The sequence below is a fragment of the Artemia franciscana genome, chromosome 12 (assembly GCF_032884065.1).
Source record: "Artemia franciscana chromosome 12, ASM3288406v1, whole genome shotgun sequence".
Lineage (NCBI taxonomy): Eukaryota > Metazoa > Arthropoda > Branchiopoda > Anostraca > Artemiidae > Artemia > Artemia franciscana.
Genome location: NC_088874.1, coordinates 32,565,790 through 32,581,207, shown reverse-complemented (window position 1 = coordinate 32,581,207; position 15,418 = coordinate 32,565,790). Strand labels below are relative to the sequence as shown.

The 15,418-nt window shown below is 34.9% G+C and overlaps 1 protein-coding gene across 7 annotated transcripts in view; it reads right to left on the bottom strand.

Annotated features, from left to right (window-relative positions):
* Positions 1–15,418, bottom strand: part of LOC136034005 (protein grainyhead-like) — a 213,170-nt gene that overhangs the window by 25,230 nt on the left and 172,522 nt on the right. For all 7 annotated transcript variants that reach the window (XM_065715041.1, XM_065715044.1, XM_065715042.1 and 4 more), the window contains 2 exons: positions 13,397–13,453; positions 3,818–3,916 (listed from right to left, as the gene is read on the bottom strand). In XM_065715041.1, coding sequence (XP_065571113.1) covers positions 3,818–3,916; positions 13,397–13,453 — 156 coding nt within the window. The remainder of the gene's footprint in view (positions 1–3,817; positions 3,917–13,396; positions 13,454–15,418) is intronic.

Genomic DNA, 15,418 nt, shown 5'->3' with positions numbered 1-15,418 from the left:
TAATCCTCTGACTGTCAAGTCTGACCCTTGGGGGGGGGGGGGTACCAGGTGATTTATTCTGGGTGAGAAGAAACTTTAAACAGCTTTCAAGGAGAGGGGTTACCATATCCCCTTCACTTTAGCTATATTATAAGCCATATAGCGACATGTCATACAACATATATTTGTTCTAGAAGAATAGACTAGCTTAACAAGGTACAGTTACAAAATAATAAGAAAGAAAAGAAGAGGCGCCAACAAACAAATTATAAAAAAGTAGATGAAATAATGCCGCCCCTATACCTGCTCATAGGAGAAGGGGGCATATTAAGAAAAGTGTCTCAGTGAACCCCCTCCCTACCCCAGGGGGTAACACCTATCCACGACTATGGTCATGCAGAGTCCCAAAATATATCTGATTGCTAGATACGTCACAAACTATTTTCCTCAGCAGAAATATAAAATTTTGACATTGATTTCTATATTTCGTAAGCTACCTAATCATGAATTATGTCACGCACCTCACTATAATTTAGGGTAATCGAAAAGTTGTGTAAATTCTTGTGTTTCTTTTTTTTTTAATGTGAGATGTCGCACACGTTCCATTGCAATAAACAGATCTTTAGTAGCAAAACTGTCAAAGAAAAATATTAACCTGTTAGTAATTTTAACAAAACGCTCCTAAATAAGCGGTACAAAGAGCTTTATCGATCAAAATGATATGGCAAATAAGGGAATACTTATGTGTTCTTAGGGTCACGTGATACCGCCAAATGGGCCTGGTCATTTTTAAAATAAATTGCCGAAACCACTTTAAATTGTTGAGTCATTACTACCAGATAAGCAATAATTTTACAGGCTATGTTACATGATGGCGTATAAATGATAATTAGATTTTTCTTTTCGGTTATAGAGCACGTGTTTTTATTCGGGTTTTTATTGTCAGCTGTTGCTGGGGGTGGAGGAAATATCTTGGTATTTCAACTGGCGTTGAAGTGTCTTTAAAATATCAATTTCCCGTCACTGTTGACTGTGAGTTTAAAATACATAATTTTCCAAAAAGCCATCCTACCCCCACTTCAAATTGGTCCTAAGATGATTCGCTTGTATCTGAAGTTATAACCAAAAGTAAGGGATTGAAGTTAGTCACTAATTTCGGGAATCTTTAGCAGTGGCGTTAATTTACGTGAGTGAGGGGGGGGGGGGGCTGTAAAAATGTGTTTTACAAAACATAGGTGGGGTAATTTCGTTGTTTTTTGTTGAAAATGCCCTTGAAGATTATTTTTCACTGAAGCTACCGAAAAAAAGATATTTTCAAAATCTAAGCGAGGTAAAAAATATTGAAGGCGGAGGAGAACCAGCACCTCCATCGCCCCCTCTCCCTATTTGACACCACCGGTCTTTCTGAGATCGGTTTTCCTCTTCTTCCCTTCTGAGACTCGCCAGAAAGACTCTTCTTTCAGAAAAAAAAGAAATCATGGCACATAAAAATGATTTTTTCGTTTTTTTTGGACATGGTTCGTTTAAACTCTCTGAATCGGAGGCGCACAAAAGTCCTATCCTTGGGAGGCAAGACCAAAGAATTTTTAAAAAGAGAAGGGACCTTTAGGCCAATTTCAGGTCAATCCTCCCTATTCCCCAGAAAAAAATCTGAACCTTCAAAAACTAGAGAATGAAGCTCTAAACTAAGCATCGGCACTGTTTCTGTTTTTGAGAAAAACAGAAACAGAAAAAAACAGTTAGAAAAAAAACAGAACAGAAACAGAAACAGGTCAAACAAAAACAGGTGACCTGTTTCTGTAATCTATTCTGTTTTTTGAAAAAACAGAAAACAGCTGTTTTTAAAAAAAAAAATGTCATTTATAATTGACAATTTACCCTAGTTGCTCTTAGACCGTTGCTTTAGCGGTAAACCATTGCTCAAAGCATATACCAACACTATATTCACCGCTTAAAGCACGGATGCTTTCAAGCCGAGGCTACTTAGACCGCTGCTTGCTAATATATACCAGACAGACACAGAGTCATCCCATCTAGCTTATGTCCACCGCTTAAGTTAGAGGCTATTTAAACCGTCGCTATAGCGGTAGCCCATTGCTCTAAGCAAATACCAACGCTCTATAACGCTCTATGGTTAGACCATTGCTCAAGTGGTAATAACCCTCCGCTACACACATACCAAGGTGTCTAGGTTCACCGCTTAAAGTACGGATGCCTTCAAGCCGTGGCTTGTTGGACCGCTGTTCTAGCGGTAACCCCATTGCTCTAAGTAAATACCAACGCTATATTCCTCTTTTATATGGGGTTTCATTGAGCCCATGTTTGCCGCTTAAAGCACGAATCCTTAAAGCCGTCAATGGTTAGACCGTTGCTCAAGCGGTAATAGCCATCCGCTACACATATACCAACAGTAGAGAAATTGTCATATGGGGTTCCCATCTAGCCCATGTCCACTGTATAGCGTTCAAGCTTCTCTCTCTTTCTCTATCTCTCTCTTTCGCTCAGATTTACCCCCCGCCGTGAATTAGCATGAGAGGTTGACTCTAGTTGAGCATTGTGGAGTGACATGCATGAGAGGAAAATTTTCAAGTAGTCAACCCATAGTCAACGGGTTGACTCTATTTCGGCATTGTCAAGGGACATGCATGCACGGAGAGGTGTAGCATAAATGGGAGACAGTCACAACGGCAATCAAAGGGGTAAAATTAACCTTGACTGGGTTGCCCACTTAATTGGACAATTGGTCTTAGCTTTTTTCTACAATTGGCCATGACTTTGACTTTTCCCACAACTATTCCCTTTTTGTTTAAATTCAAAAATCAACGGTATCATGGTATCATACCCGCTAGATGTGCGTTTCGGTACGGTAGGTACGGGTAGGTATCATGCGTTTCGGTATCATGCCCGCTAGATAGCGCGGCATTTGAAAAAAAAAGAAAAGAAAAAAAAAAAACAGAAAACAGATAAAAAAAAAACAGAAACGGAAAAAAACAGATGAAAAAAAAAAACAGAACAGAAACAGAAACAGGTAAAACAAAAACAGGTAGCCTGTTTCTGTTTTCTGTTCTGTTTTTTGTAAAAACAGAAACAGAAACAGGCAGAAACAGGCAAGAAAAAACAGAAACAGAAAACAGAAACAGTGCCAATGCATACTCTAAACATAATCAACTGCAAAGAACATTCCAAGTAAACCAGAATATAATCCAGTGATTTGCAGTGCAGTCAAGGGGAAAGGGGCAGGACCAGGAGCAGAAAGTTGTAATTAAAGATTACTTTACTACTCTTTTACTTAAAAGATCTTTTTTTTTGGCGTTTTACACTTACCAAGATTAGGATAGAGCCCTCCTCCCCCACTTTAAGTAAGGCACTTGGCCTAAAGCAAACATGGAATGCATAAGCTTGTTAACTAGAGGGTTGATTTTTTTTGGTGGGGCTACAAAAGAATTTTTTCGGGGAGGGAGGGAATAAAAAAACTTTAAAATACGCATTAAAAAATGTATATTCATTTTTTTTTACTTTTTTTATGAGTCAGAGTTTCGTGGGGGGAGGGTGTCGAAATCCGTACCCCCCTGGATACGGCCTTGCCAACCGAACTGGGATAGCACCATCCTTCATATTTAATGATATCATTGGACTAGTAGTTACCAATTCTTTAAAATCATGTGGCACGCACTATATGTGGTGAAAGTATTTTATGCAAAAACGTAGGGCATCGCCGAAACCATAAGATATACATCGTATGGCAGAGTGGACAGCCACTCAGTTGTAGATATTGGCTTAAACTGTTCCACAAATCATATTTAAATGAGTGGCAAACAGAAACAAGAACTAAAATTACCTTATCACAGAAAATTTTAATTTGACAGTAGCCACGATGGCAGGGTGGCCCTTCTTTATGTTCGTCATAGGTATCAATCTGAACGTGAAGTGGCAAGCCCTGAAAAAATTAAAAATATTGTCTAAAATTAAACATTGTACGATTAATTACAAACAGTAGCCTCAACTCACAAAAACTGGGGGGGGGGGGGCAAATAAGTGTATGAAAATCTAAAGGAGGTATTTTTTCGAATAAAATACAAGAAAACGATATTTTTCAAGATCTAGAGGGGGGGGGGCTAGTCTAACAAAAATTTCTCACCACAGAAAATTTTAATTTGACAGTAGCCAAGATGGCAGGGCAGTGGGGCAAACACCCACCCCCAATCGATGTCACTGATTAAAAAGCAATTCGTAGGTTTGGATAGACAAAAATTTGAGACAACTATTTTAAATACAAGATTCAAAAAAAATTATGTTTGCTGAACTCTAAAAGAAAAGAAAAAAGAAAAAAAAAAATCTACAACAACATTAAACCAATGGCCTTAAAAATCGTGTACATTTCAAGTAAAATTATCAGATCTCAGTCGTTTTAGCTCGATTTCCTCGAACATTTTTTTGTACCCAAACCCACTAATGGTAGGAGCAGAATTATATAGAAGAACTCCCCCCTTCCAGTTGCCGCAGCTGTATTACGTTTATCCAAACCTGAGAGACCATAGCAGAATGTTGCATCCAAACTCTTCATGTTATTGGTCTATTCCGTGTAATAAAATGCAAATAAACGAAATCGCTGCAAAACAAAGTATTCAACAACTGGTAATTGCAAAATATACATTCAACCAAAAAAACTACTGTCTTTCGTATTATTAAAAACAAAAATATCTTCCAAATCTTCCAGGAGGCCGCAGGCGAAGCCACCAGGCCCCAGCACTCGGCAAGCTTCTATATATATGGATTCTCATTGTCGCTTGTCTTCTAACCGCAGACATTTTGAGATAATTTACTGTATTTTCATATTGAAGTCTTTACAAAGATATTTGATTATTAAAGTAAGTTCGATTTCTAACAACGATTCATAGCAACGATAGAGAATCATCATTTTTAATAATTGCAAATTTTCATTTCTTGGGCCTTCCACTGTCATTGTATAACTGGTTGCGTTCAAAATTTCTTTTTTAAGGTTTTTGAATTGTTGTAATCCCTTGTTAAAATATATACAAACAGTTTTGCGATTACCGTTTTTTGCTTTTTACACAATTTAATGCAATTTCATACTGCAGTTAATAAAAATATTTGATTATTGAAGCTAGTCCGATTTCTAACACCGATATGTACTAGACTTCGAACTTTTGGTTTTCTTTTTTGAGGTTTTTGAATTGTTGTAATCCCTTGTCCAAATAGAGTCATCATTTGTAAAAATTGCAAATTTTCGTTTTTTCGGCCTTCCTACTGACATTATATAACTGGTTGCGTTCAAACCAGTAAGATTAATCACGTAGCGAGTTGATCTTATCTAACAAAATAAACAAACTAGTTTAACCATTTTCAGGTGTTTTTGTAGTTTGAATTAAAACATTTAAACTATTGCTCAGGTACCGTAACTATTTTTGTAGTTTACATAATACTTTAGCGATTCTGAAATGAACTTAAACATTTTTAAAACTTTTTTTCATGTCTGAAAAGACATTGCCTATACTTATAAGAAACGACATTCGGTAATGATGTTTTTCTAGCAACAGTTTCTACTAAACTTCAAACTTTTGGTTTTCTTTTGTAATGTTTTTGAACTGTTGTAATCCCTTGTTAAAATATATACAAATATATCACTAAAAAAACATAAAACATACAGAAAAAAACATAATTTATTAATTATAACTTGTAATCAATATAGAAAGCTTGATTTGCAATTTCAATCGAACAAATCTAAAATTTGTACATTACAAAAGGAATGAAATTGTTCTGAAATTAAAGAGAGGAGCTATAAATCTTAACAAATAGTTATTTTTGCTTTTTAATTACTATACATAACCTTATTTGTAATCTTCCATCATTAAAAAAGACAAAAAAAGATAATGGCCATCCAAAATACAAAACGTTAAACAACCCAAATTTTATTGGAGAGCAGAAGAATAAAAATGTGTTTTTTCTGATTTTATTATGAAGGAACTAGTTGGTAACAGAAAGGTTTTTTTTTCAGCCATTTAAGATTTGGTATCGAAAGCCCTGATTTATGACTTTTTTTCAAACTAGAAACTTCAGATATCTCAAGAACTAAACAACCTAGAGAAAACGGATTAGACCAATCGATACAGTTTCCTTGGTTTGAAGAAGTAAAACAAAATTCTAGTTTTCCAGAATTATCAGAGTTAAACTAGGGGCAGATAAAGGGCTGGTTTTAGGGACACATGAACCCCCACCCCAAAAAAAAAGAGCTCAGAAATTGGATTAATTATGGAACCAAAGGGCAGAAAAATACTGATGGGGGACCCAAGTTTTATCGCTGCCCTCCCCATAAAATAATTCTGTATCCGCCCATCTACATAATTGTATCTCTTTCAATTTCTTTTTTGACAATGTCGCAAATTCACAAATTCGCAAATTCAACGGTATATTACAATCCACCTAAAACTGACCTTTTCAGCCCACTACGTAACCAAAAAATGAGGATGAATGAAACTGCGCAATCCCATAATACGACATAAGAGAAGAAGTAGGAGTAATTCATGGGTACAAATTTACGATTATGGGAGGGTTATAAATTTGGGTCTTTTTGACGCGGAAAGCAGTTAAAGATGTTTTTATGAAAGAAAGAAAAGATCCAATGACCATTTTAAGGCATGTCCTTCCCTCTCACTGGGTTGGATATTTGCTATTCATTTATAGGTAACCTTAAGTTTCCCTTTATGACAAAATTTTAAATAATAAGGTAGGTATGCCAAGAGGGACGAGGATCAGTTTCCAGAGTCTTTTAATCCTTCTAATTTGTCTTAAGTTTTTCATACAACCGTCTTAATATTGAGTACTTATCTGTTAGCCAGTACACACTCAAGAATTTGGATCTTTAAAATCAGACACTAACCAGTTTATTGTTGTTTGTATACCGAGACAATTGGCTTTTTCTCAGTGGAAAACTACGTTGTAGCTGTATTTTAATAAATATTTAGTTGGTATTTTGGTTAGGTTAGGTTGATTTTGCATGCAGCCCCGCTATACTTAGCCCCTCCTCCCCAATATGGAAATATACAGCAAAAATTAAATATATCCTATCTACCTCAGAAGCACTTCCCCCATCCTCCCATTGCACTTCCTGGCTGATGGGCCTTGAGACGGAGATCAGCACCGCCGGTTCGAACCTTAAGGGTCTAGTGCCGCATCCTTTACCTTTTTACTTTTTTTTATCTCCCAAGCGTCTGAGTTGTTTCAGTCAAGTACCTGTAGGTCCACATTCTCAAGTGTGTACTGGCACATAAGTACCGAATATCAAGTACCGGAATGATAAGTACCGAATATTGTTATTCTGAAAAATTTGCCTCCTCCATTCTTCTAAAGTAATATCAATGGGCCTAGTCATCTATCTATGGGCCATGGACATAGTCAGAATTAAATAAAAAAAAAAACTAATTTTTTTAGCTGAAAGTAAGGAGCGACATTAAAACTTAAAACGAACAGAAATTACTCCGTATATGAAATGGGTTGTCCCCTCTGCAATTCCTCGCTCTTTACGCTAAAGCTTTTAATTGTTTTAAAAAGCAGAATTGTGGCAAAGAGTCGAACTTTAGCGTAAAGAGCGAGGAATTGCAGAGGGGACAACCCATTTCATATACGGAGTAATTTCTGTTCGTTTTAAGTTTTAATGTCGCTCCTTACTTTCAGCTAAAAAAATTAGTTTTTTTTTTTATTTAATTTCTGAACGTTTTTGAATTAATGCAAGTTTGGTTTTGGCTCTCCGCACATAAATTATTAAAATGAAATATGTATATTAATTCTTTTTTTTGGCTAAATGGCTTTCTCTTAGTTTTGATCAGACGATTTTGAGAAATAAGGGGTGGAGAAGGAGGCCTAGTTGCCCTCCAATTTTTCGGTTACTTAAAAAGGCAACTAGAACTTTTAATTTTTAACGAACGTTTTATAAGTAAAAAATATACGTAACTTAAGAATTAACTTACATAACAAACTTTCATAACCTTATATTTTTATTATGTATACGAGGAGGTTTGTACCCTCGTTAATACCTCGCTCTTTACACTAAATCGTAAGTTTTGTCCCAATTCTTTAAGAATGACCCCTGAATCAGAAAGACCGTAAAATAAATAGTTGAAATTACTAAATACTTTAGCATAAAGAGCAAGGTATTTATCTCCTCCTAAATACCTCGCTCTTTATGCTAAAGTATTTTTAAAACCTCTCATATGCGTTATAATCTCTGTTCGTTTTAAGTTTCAATGCTACTTCTTCCTTTCATTTGAAAAAACCATTTTCATGTTTATTTTTCATTGTTTTCTTATAGTAATGCAAGAGAATCCTGCGCCCTTTTCATTGAATTTTTCTTCCCCCGTGACAGATTCCTCCAAGGAAAGATCCTCCACCATAGCCCCCTCTCGTTAGCCCCACCCCCAAACAAAATAAAATCCCCCTGAAAACGTCTGTGCACTTCCCAATAACCATTATTAAATGTAAACACTGTTCAAAGTTTGTAACTTTCAGCCCCTCCCCCAGTGATTGTGGGGGAGTAAGTCATCCCCAAAGACATAGTTATTATGGTTTTTGACTATGCTGAACAAAATGGCTATCTCAAAATTTTGATCCGTTGACTTTGGGAAAAAAATGAGCATGGGAGGGGGCCTAGATGCCCTCCAATTTTTTTGGTCACTTAAAAAGGGCACTAGAACTTTCCATTTCCGTTAGAATGAGCCCTCTTGCGACATTCTAGGATTACTTGGTCGATACGATGACCCCTGGGAAAAAAAAAAAAAAAAACAAAAAAAAAAACAAACAAATAAACACGCACCCGTGATTTGTCTTCTGGCAAAAAATACAAAATTCCACGTTTTTGTAGATAGGAGCTTGAAACTTCTACAGTAGGGTTCTCTGATACGCTGAAACTGATGGTGTCATTTTCGTTAAGATCCTACGACTTTTAGGGGGTGTTTCCCCCTACTTTCCGAAATAAGGCAAATTTTCTCAGGCTCGTAACTTTTGTTGGGTAAAACTAAACTTGATGAAACTTATATATTCAAAATCAGCATTAAAATGCGATTCTTTTGATGTAGCTATTGATATCAAAATTCAATTTTTTAGAGTTTTGGTTACTATTGAGCCGGGTCGCTCCTTACTACAGTTCGTTACCACGAACTGTTTGATAAAATAATTGCAGCTTCTGCGTTAATCACGAGAGTTTATACAAACTCTCAGTTGCATTGAGAAAAGTTTCGGTGACGAGCAGTTTATACGTCGTGACTGTGTTTAGAAAAGTTTTGGTGATGAGCGTGATGATGATGACGTTGAGGTTTGAAACCCCTCCCCTTACCCATGAGAAAAGTTTTGGTCATGAACAGTTTATTTTAGAACAACTGAATTATGAACAGCTTATTCCGAGAATATAAGCCTGAATTAATGCAAAATTTATTCAAGAATCCTTGGACTGCATAACTATCTATCAGCACGTTCAGGCATCTAAGCATAAATTTCTTCAAGAGGGGGCTAACGTATCACAGAGGGACAAACTGAAAAAAGCGAATTAGGGCGACATAAGAAATAATAGGGAAATTGCATAAATTTTGAGATCTTGAAGCGTCCAAATACTTCCCCTGCATCCGTTCCTGCATATGTTACCATATATGTTGCATACGATACGACATGTTACATGCATATATTATACCATATCGAGTCTTACAAGTGAAAAATAATTCTTTTAAGGCTTGACTTCGATAATTAAAAACTAATATACCCGTTAAATAGTCTAACAGTTACAAACTATGCCAATATGTGAAGCCCCAAAACAACTTCTGAATTGTTTGGCTATTGCTAAGATTTACAGCTAATTTAGAAGATTATAATCATCTCACAAAAAAAAAAATTGTCTTTTGTATGCAAACCTTTTATATGGTAATAAATTTGTAATCAAAAGTCACAAAAATATTCTACCCAAATACCTACCCGATATCCAAACAGCTACCCAAATATCTGCAGCTTTTTCGCCGTCTTCTAAAGTCAAGAAAATCCCCTACTGTCAAGGACGCATCAATGATTTTGTTTGTGGGGTATTTTTTCGGGAGGAGATTATATAGAAAGGGATCAAAAATCTGTCTCCTTCACCCTTCCTTCTAAAGTCATATCTACGGGGCCTGGTTTACACAGGCAGAATAAAATAACTGCAGCTTCTGCGTTAATCATGAGCAGTTCATACAAACTCAAAGCTGCATTCAGAAAAGTTTTGGTGATGAGCAAGCTTTGGTGATGATGAAGTTTGAAACCTCTCCTCCTTCACAAGAGAAAAGTTTCCCTGTCTCCTGAAGTTGAGAAAATCCCCTACTGTCAAGGACGCATCAATGATTTTGTTTGCGGGGTATTTTTCCGGGAGAAGATTACATAGAAAGATATCAAAAATTTGTTTATAAATACATTTTTGCTATGTTTTTACTAGTCAGAATTTTTTTCGGACCACCCCCCCCCCTTGATACGGCCCTTCCTACTTTTTCTGTTTTCTTACATAAGAACCACGACTTGGATAATACAGGTGACGTCAAATGTCATGTAAAACACTCAAAGCTTAAAGAAACTGTTAGATTAATTAATTAAGATCTCGATAACAGTTCAGCCTAATCAGGAATTCTCAAGGCGTATCTTCTACCTCTAAGAATACCTAATCGGATAGGATATCTCAATTTCTAGCGCGTAGAATTGAAAACATGTGTGAAATAAAAATTGACATTATCTTCAACTGTCCCTGATTTGAAATAACTTAAATATTGAACAAAGACAATCATGACAAGCATACCATCACTGTCATGCCAAAATGTCGTATCAGACATTTTTATACTTCTAATATAATAGCCAAATAATATTTACAAACCTGCCTTCAAAGGGAGGGTCAACAGAGCAAAGTAGATCAGCAACAGTCAATTCATTGCAACCTCAAACTTTGCTTATAATGGGGATATTGATGCATTGTTGCTATCACGCTCAAAGGTCATATCAGACATTTTTCATATTTCTGAGAAAACTACTTTTTTTTGGCAAGCTGCCTTCAGACGGAAGATTAGCAGGGCTTAGCTACCATCATAGAGGGGGGGGGGGGATCAGCGCGAAAGTGTAGTTCAGGAGGGTCAGAGTGTGAACAGTTTAGCGAACTATTATGGCAATTATACATAAAATGTAAGAATATCAAATACATCCTTTAGGTCAAAATGACTTAGATTTCGATATGGGATTTCACTACAACGTCTCCTAAATATATATTCTGAAAAAGCTGTTCCTCCGACCATAAAATAGTAAATATAACTAATATTATAATTGATAAATAATAATAATAAATGAATATAATACAAATGGTAATTAAAAGCTTCCTGTTTATGACCTGGTAAAAATACGTTAATGGCTCTCATTTTTAAATATACATCCAAAATATATAATAATAAATGGTTGTGATCTGTTATAGCGCTGACATTCAATTTCTTTCGCAAGTTTCTTATAGTTTAGCGTGAGACAACACAAAGACAAGTGACAGAATAGATAGGAAATATATAATTTGGGTTATATATTTGTACATTATGAAGGGTGGGGGTAAAGTATCATGACAGTGTGCAGACCCGCTATATTTTAGCCCCACCCCTCTAATGTGCAAATATATAGCCCAAATTTGTTTCTAAGTCATATTTTGGTATATTTCATTAGGATTAACCTAACTTCACTTCTTGAGGGCCGCCACAACCTAATAACAGTAAAAAATAATAATATTAATACAAATAATGATAATAAATATAAAAAGAACAAAAAATAAAGCTTTCTATTTATGAACTGGTAAAAATTCACTGGTAAAAATAAAATACATACCACTTTTAAATATGGCAATGTCACAGATAAACAGAATTCACGTGTAAAAAAAAAAATGTTGTGACTAAAAAACTGTTTGTTTTTAGGCCTGCAAAGTGGTTGTAGTGGCTTTTTAGGTTAAGTAGGTAAGTGGCTAAGCAACAGTGGCTGACAGGCACACCCACTCAGCGACACTATTATTTTCTCTACCATGTTAATGTTTCGCTTGCGGAATCTGAAGAACATATTACCACACTACTACTAATAACTCATTGCATCACCAAGCCGCCTTAGACCAACACAGCTTTGCACGCTCCTCATCTCTCCCAACCTATTCGGAAGCTTCATCTTTAAACCTTTCCCGGAAGCTCAAACTTTCCTTACGACCTCTCCCCACCCCATTCGGGACGACCTCTTTTCGCTTGGCCCTAAATGGTTGGCTAACAAGAACGATCTTTGGTAATCTGTCATCCTTCATCCGCTGTACGTGTTGTAGCCATCTCAATCTTTCTCTTATTATATCCCTAGAAAACGGATTGAACTAAATTGGTTCGTACACCTTAAGGTTTGAAATCCGGTCAGCTAGAAAAAATACCCAAACAATCCGCATAAAAATTTATCTGGAAAACATGTAATAAATCCTGTTCCGTCTTTCGCGTCCACGCAGAAACATTCCTATTCTTCCAACTTTTTCAACAGTGAAAAAACACCCTAGGCCTAGGCTAACATCATCACTGCATCCAGAGCCTTTACTAATAACACTACCAAGGCAAGTGAAGCTGTTCCACCAATCTTCTCCTGGCATACAGCTTCACTTATTGCCAGTCTTAGCAACTTTTTTTTTCTTACCATTAATTTAAAAACCTATTCTTGCACCTTGAATTTTCTAAATCTTGAAAACAAACATATTTGAATGAATTATAATATATATATATATATATATATATATATATATATATATATATATATATATATATATATATATATATATATATATATATATATATATATATATATATATATATATATATATCTTGAAATGACCAGTGGCTTTCGATAATTGAATATGCGTAATAATGAAACCAATACATGCTTCGCTGACGCGGTAGACCCCCACATTTTGCAGTACCAATTGGGAGAAGGGAAGGGGCATCCGCCCCCTAGATTTTGTCAACCCCTTAGATTTAGAAAAAACACTTTTTTGGTACTGTCATTCCAAAGCATACTTTTTTTGGTAATTTCATTGAAAAAAAAATCGAAAAAGAAACAAAATTATTATCCCTCTAAACTTGTGAAACATGCTCACCCCCCCTTCACATCTTCGTGAATTGACACAGCCAAAGCAACTTGAACCAAAAGAAACAATATAAGTTCTTTACATTTGATATATTGAATAGTCATAATGAAAAGTTTAATAAATAAACTTTATTCGTTTTATAAACTAATTAAACAGAATTTAACAACGAAATATTTTGCCAAAAAATAAAGGATTTGCTCATCCCCCTCTTAAAAAGAAAGCAACGTTAACGGACAGCATCACTGAAAAATATAGAAATAGCATAATTACCTTCACTCCTTTTTGACTGCTGAAGTCTGTACTTAAACACTGAACAGCAATATTAACCTAAAAATGATATAAAAAAAAAATGAAAAAATAAAAATACAGACAGACAACGCACGTATACTGGAAATTTTTTTCACTTCGTTATTAGAAATGTATTTAACATCTTTTGTTTGTTTTACTAATTTTCTTAGTTAATCAAACTATTTTGCATTAGACTGTCTATTTTCTAGAAATATATAGACTCTAAGTGAGTATAATCTCAGTGAATAAGTCCTCATATTGATCTTTTGTTCAGAGTCTTATTTTAATTCAGAATCTTATTTAATTTATTTAATTTAATTTTAACTTATTTAATTAAAATTTTAATTAAATCAGAATCTTATTTAATTTATTTATTTAATACTTATTTAATATTATATTCGCAGAATTTGTTTTCGAAGAATGCGTTTTTTTTTTTGTTACCATGGGCCGTGGTTCTTCTTTTACTAGGTGGCAGCTACCACTGTAACCATGATATATATATATATATATATATATATATATATATATATATATATATATATATATATATATATATATATATATATATATATATATATATATATATATATATATATATATATATATATAATATATGGCGGTTTGTAGCAAACCCACGACTTAGTAGAATAAATCAATAAGTTAAGTCCCGTTTTAATATTCATTCAAGGACATTGCAAGAGATTTGCGCATGTAATACGAGAAAAATCCTTTATCTTCAAACTATCGGATTAGCGATCGTAAAAATTAAATATCTTCACTGTCATAAAGTTTTTCAAGATCCAATTACAAACAAGTTTCAAGTCTTGATTATCCCTGTGGTAAAATACCACACATTCACTTTTTTGCTTCAACCTTATTACCATCGTAAAGGGCTTACATCAACTTTTATGGGTACATTTCACGAGACAACTAACTTTAAAGGTTTAATTATCAATTCTCGCCTTTTATCGCTAAATGGTAACTTCCTTTAAAACTCGAGATATTCTATCTCAATTTCAAATTCAATTACGAAATGGTAAAAAAAAAGAAAAACCAATAAAACCCGCCCCACGCAGCAAGTATAATGTTGGTATAAATGTATCGGGGGAGGGGACGCAAAAATAGGCGAAGTGTATGGAAATTTTGATATTTTGGGTTTTAGTACAAACCTGAGATTTTTAGGAGCACAGAATTTCGAATATTTTCATTTTCCCTACATCTTTTCCCATATAAAGTAAGAAAAGTCAAATATAAATAAACCAAAAAAAATGTAAAATTTGGCATAGAAATTTTTGGCAGACAGGGAGGGGGGGGGGGGGCTAATGAAGATTTTTTTTCCTGGCACAATAGGTCAGAACTGCCACTGAAGCCCACATGGCTCAAACTTCACCCTCTCCCAAGACTTCGATGAATTGCGCCAATGCTGTCATAGTTATAAACAGGAGGAGCCGTGGACACACAACCAACACTTTTGTACATTTCAATTCCAGAAAGTCTGACTGTTGAAATTTAAGCTCCTTATGTGACTAAAATTCATTAGTGACAAATTGGCATTTTCACTCAAAATAGTAGGCTACCCTTTGTTCATTTTCGATTTTATGGATATACTTGCTTATCTTAGGCATCTCGCAACACTGACTGGAACGGAGATTATGAATTTATAACCCAGCTTATTGAATAAAAACATATTTAGTTAAAAAAAAAAAAAAAAAAAAAAACACGTTTCAAATTTCCACCCAATAAGAAAGAAGAGACGGATCACAAAGTATCCAGCATTAAAACAACGCCTTTACTCTGATTTCTTGAAATTACGACAAGAGTCGTAGCTCTTATTTGGATTTAAACTAAGCAAGCATGAGAACCCATACTACTTCATATTATAACTGTATTAAGGCATGTAAACAATTACATAACCAACTTGTTATGATAAGTAATCGAAGATATGTTTCTGGTAAAAGCAGAAAAAATGACACAAACGGGTGACTTGGTTCATTATCATCATGA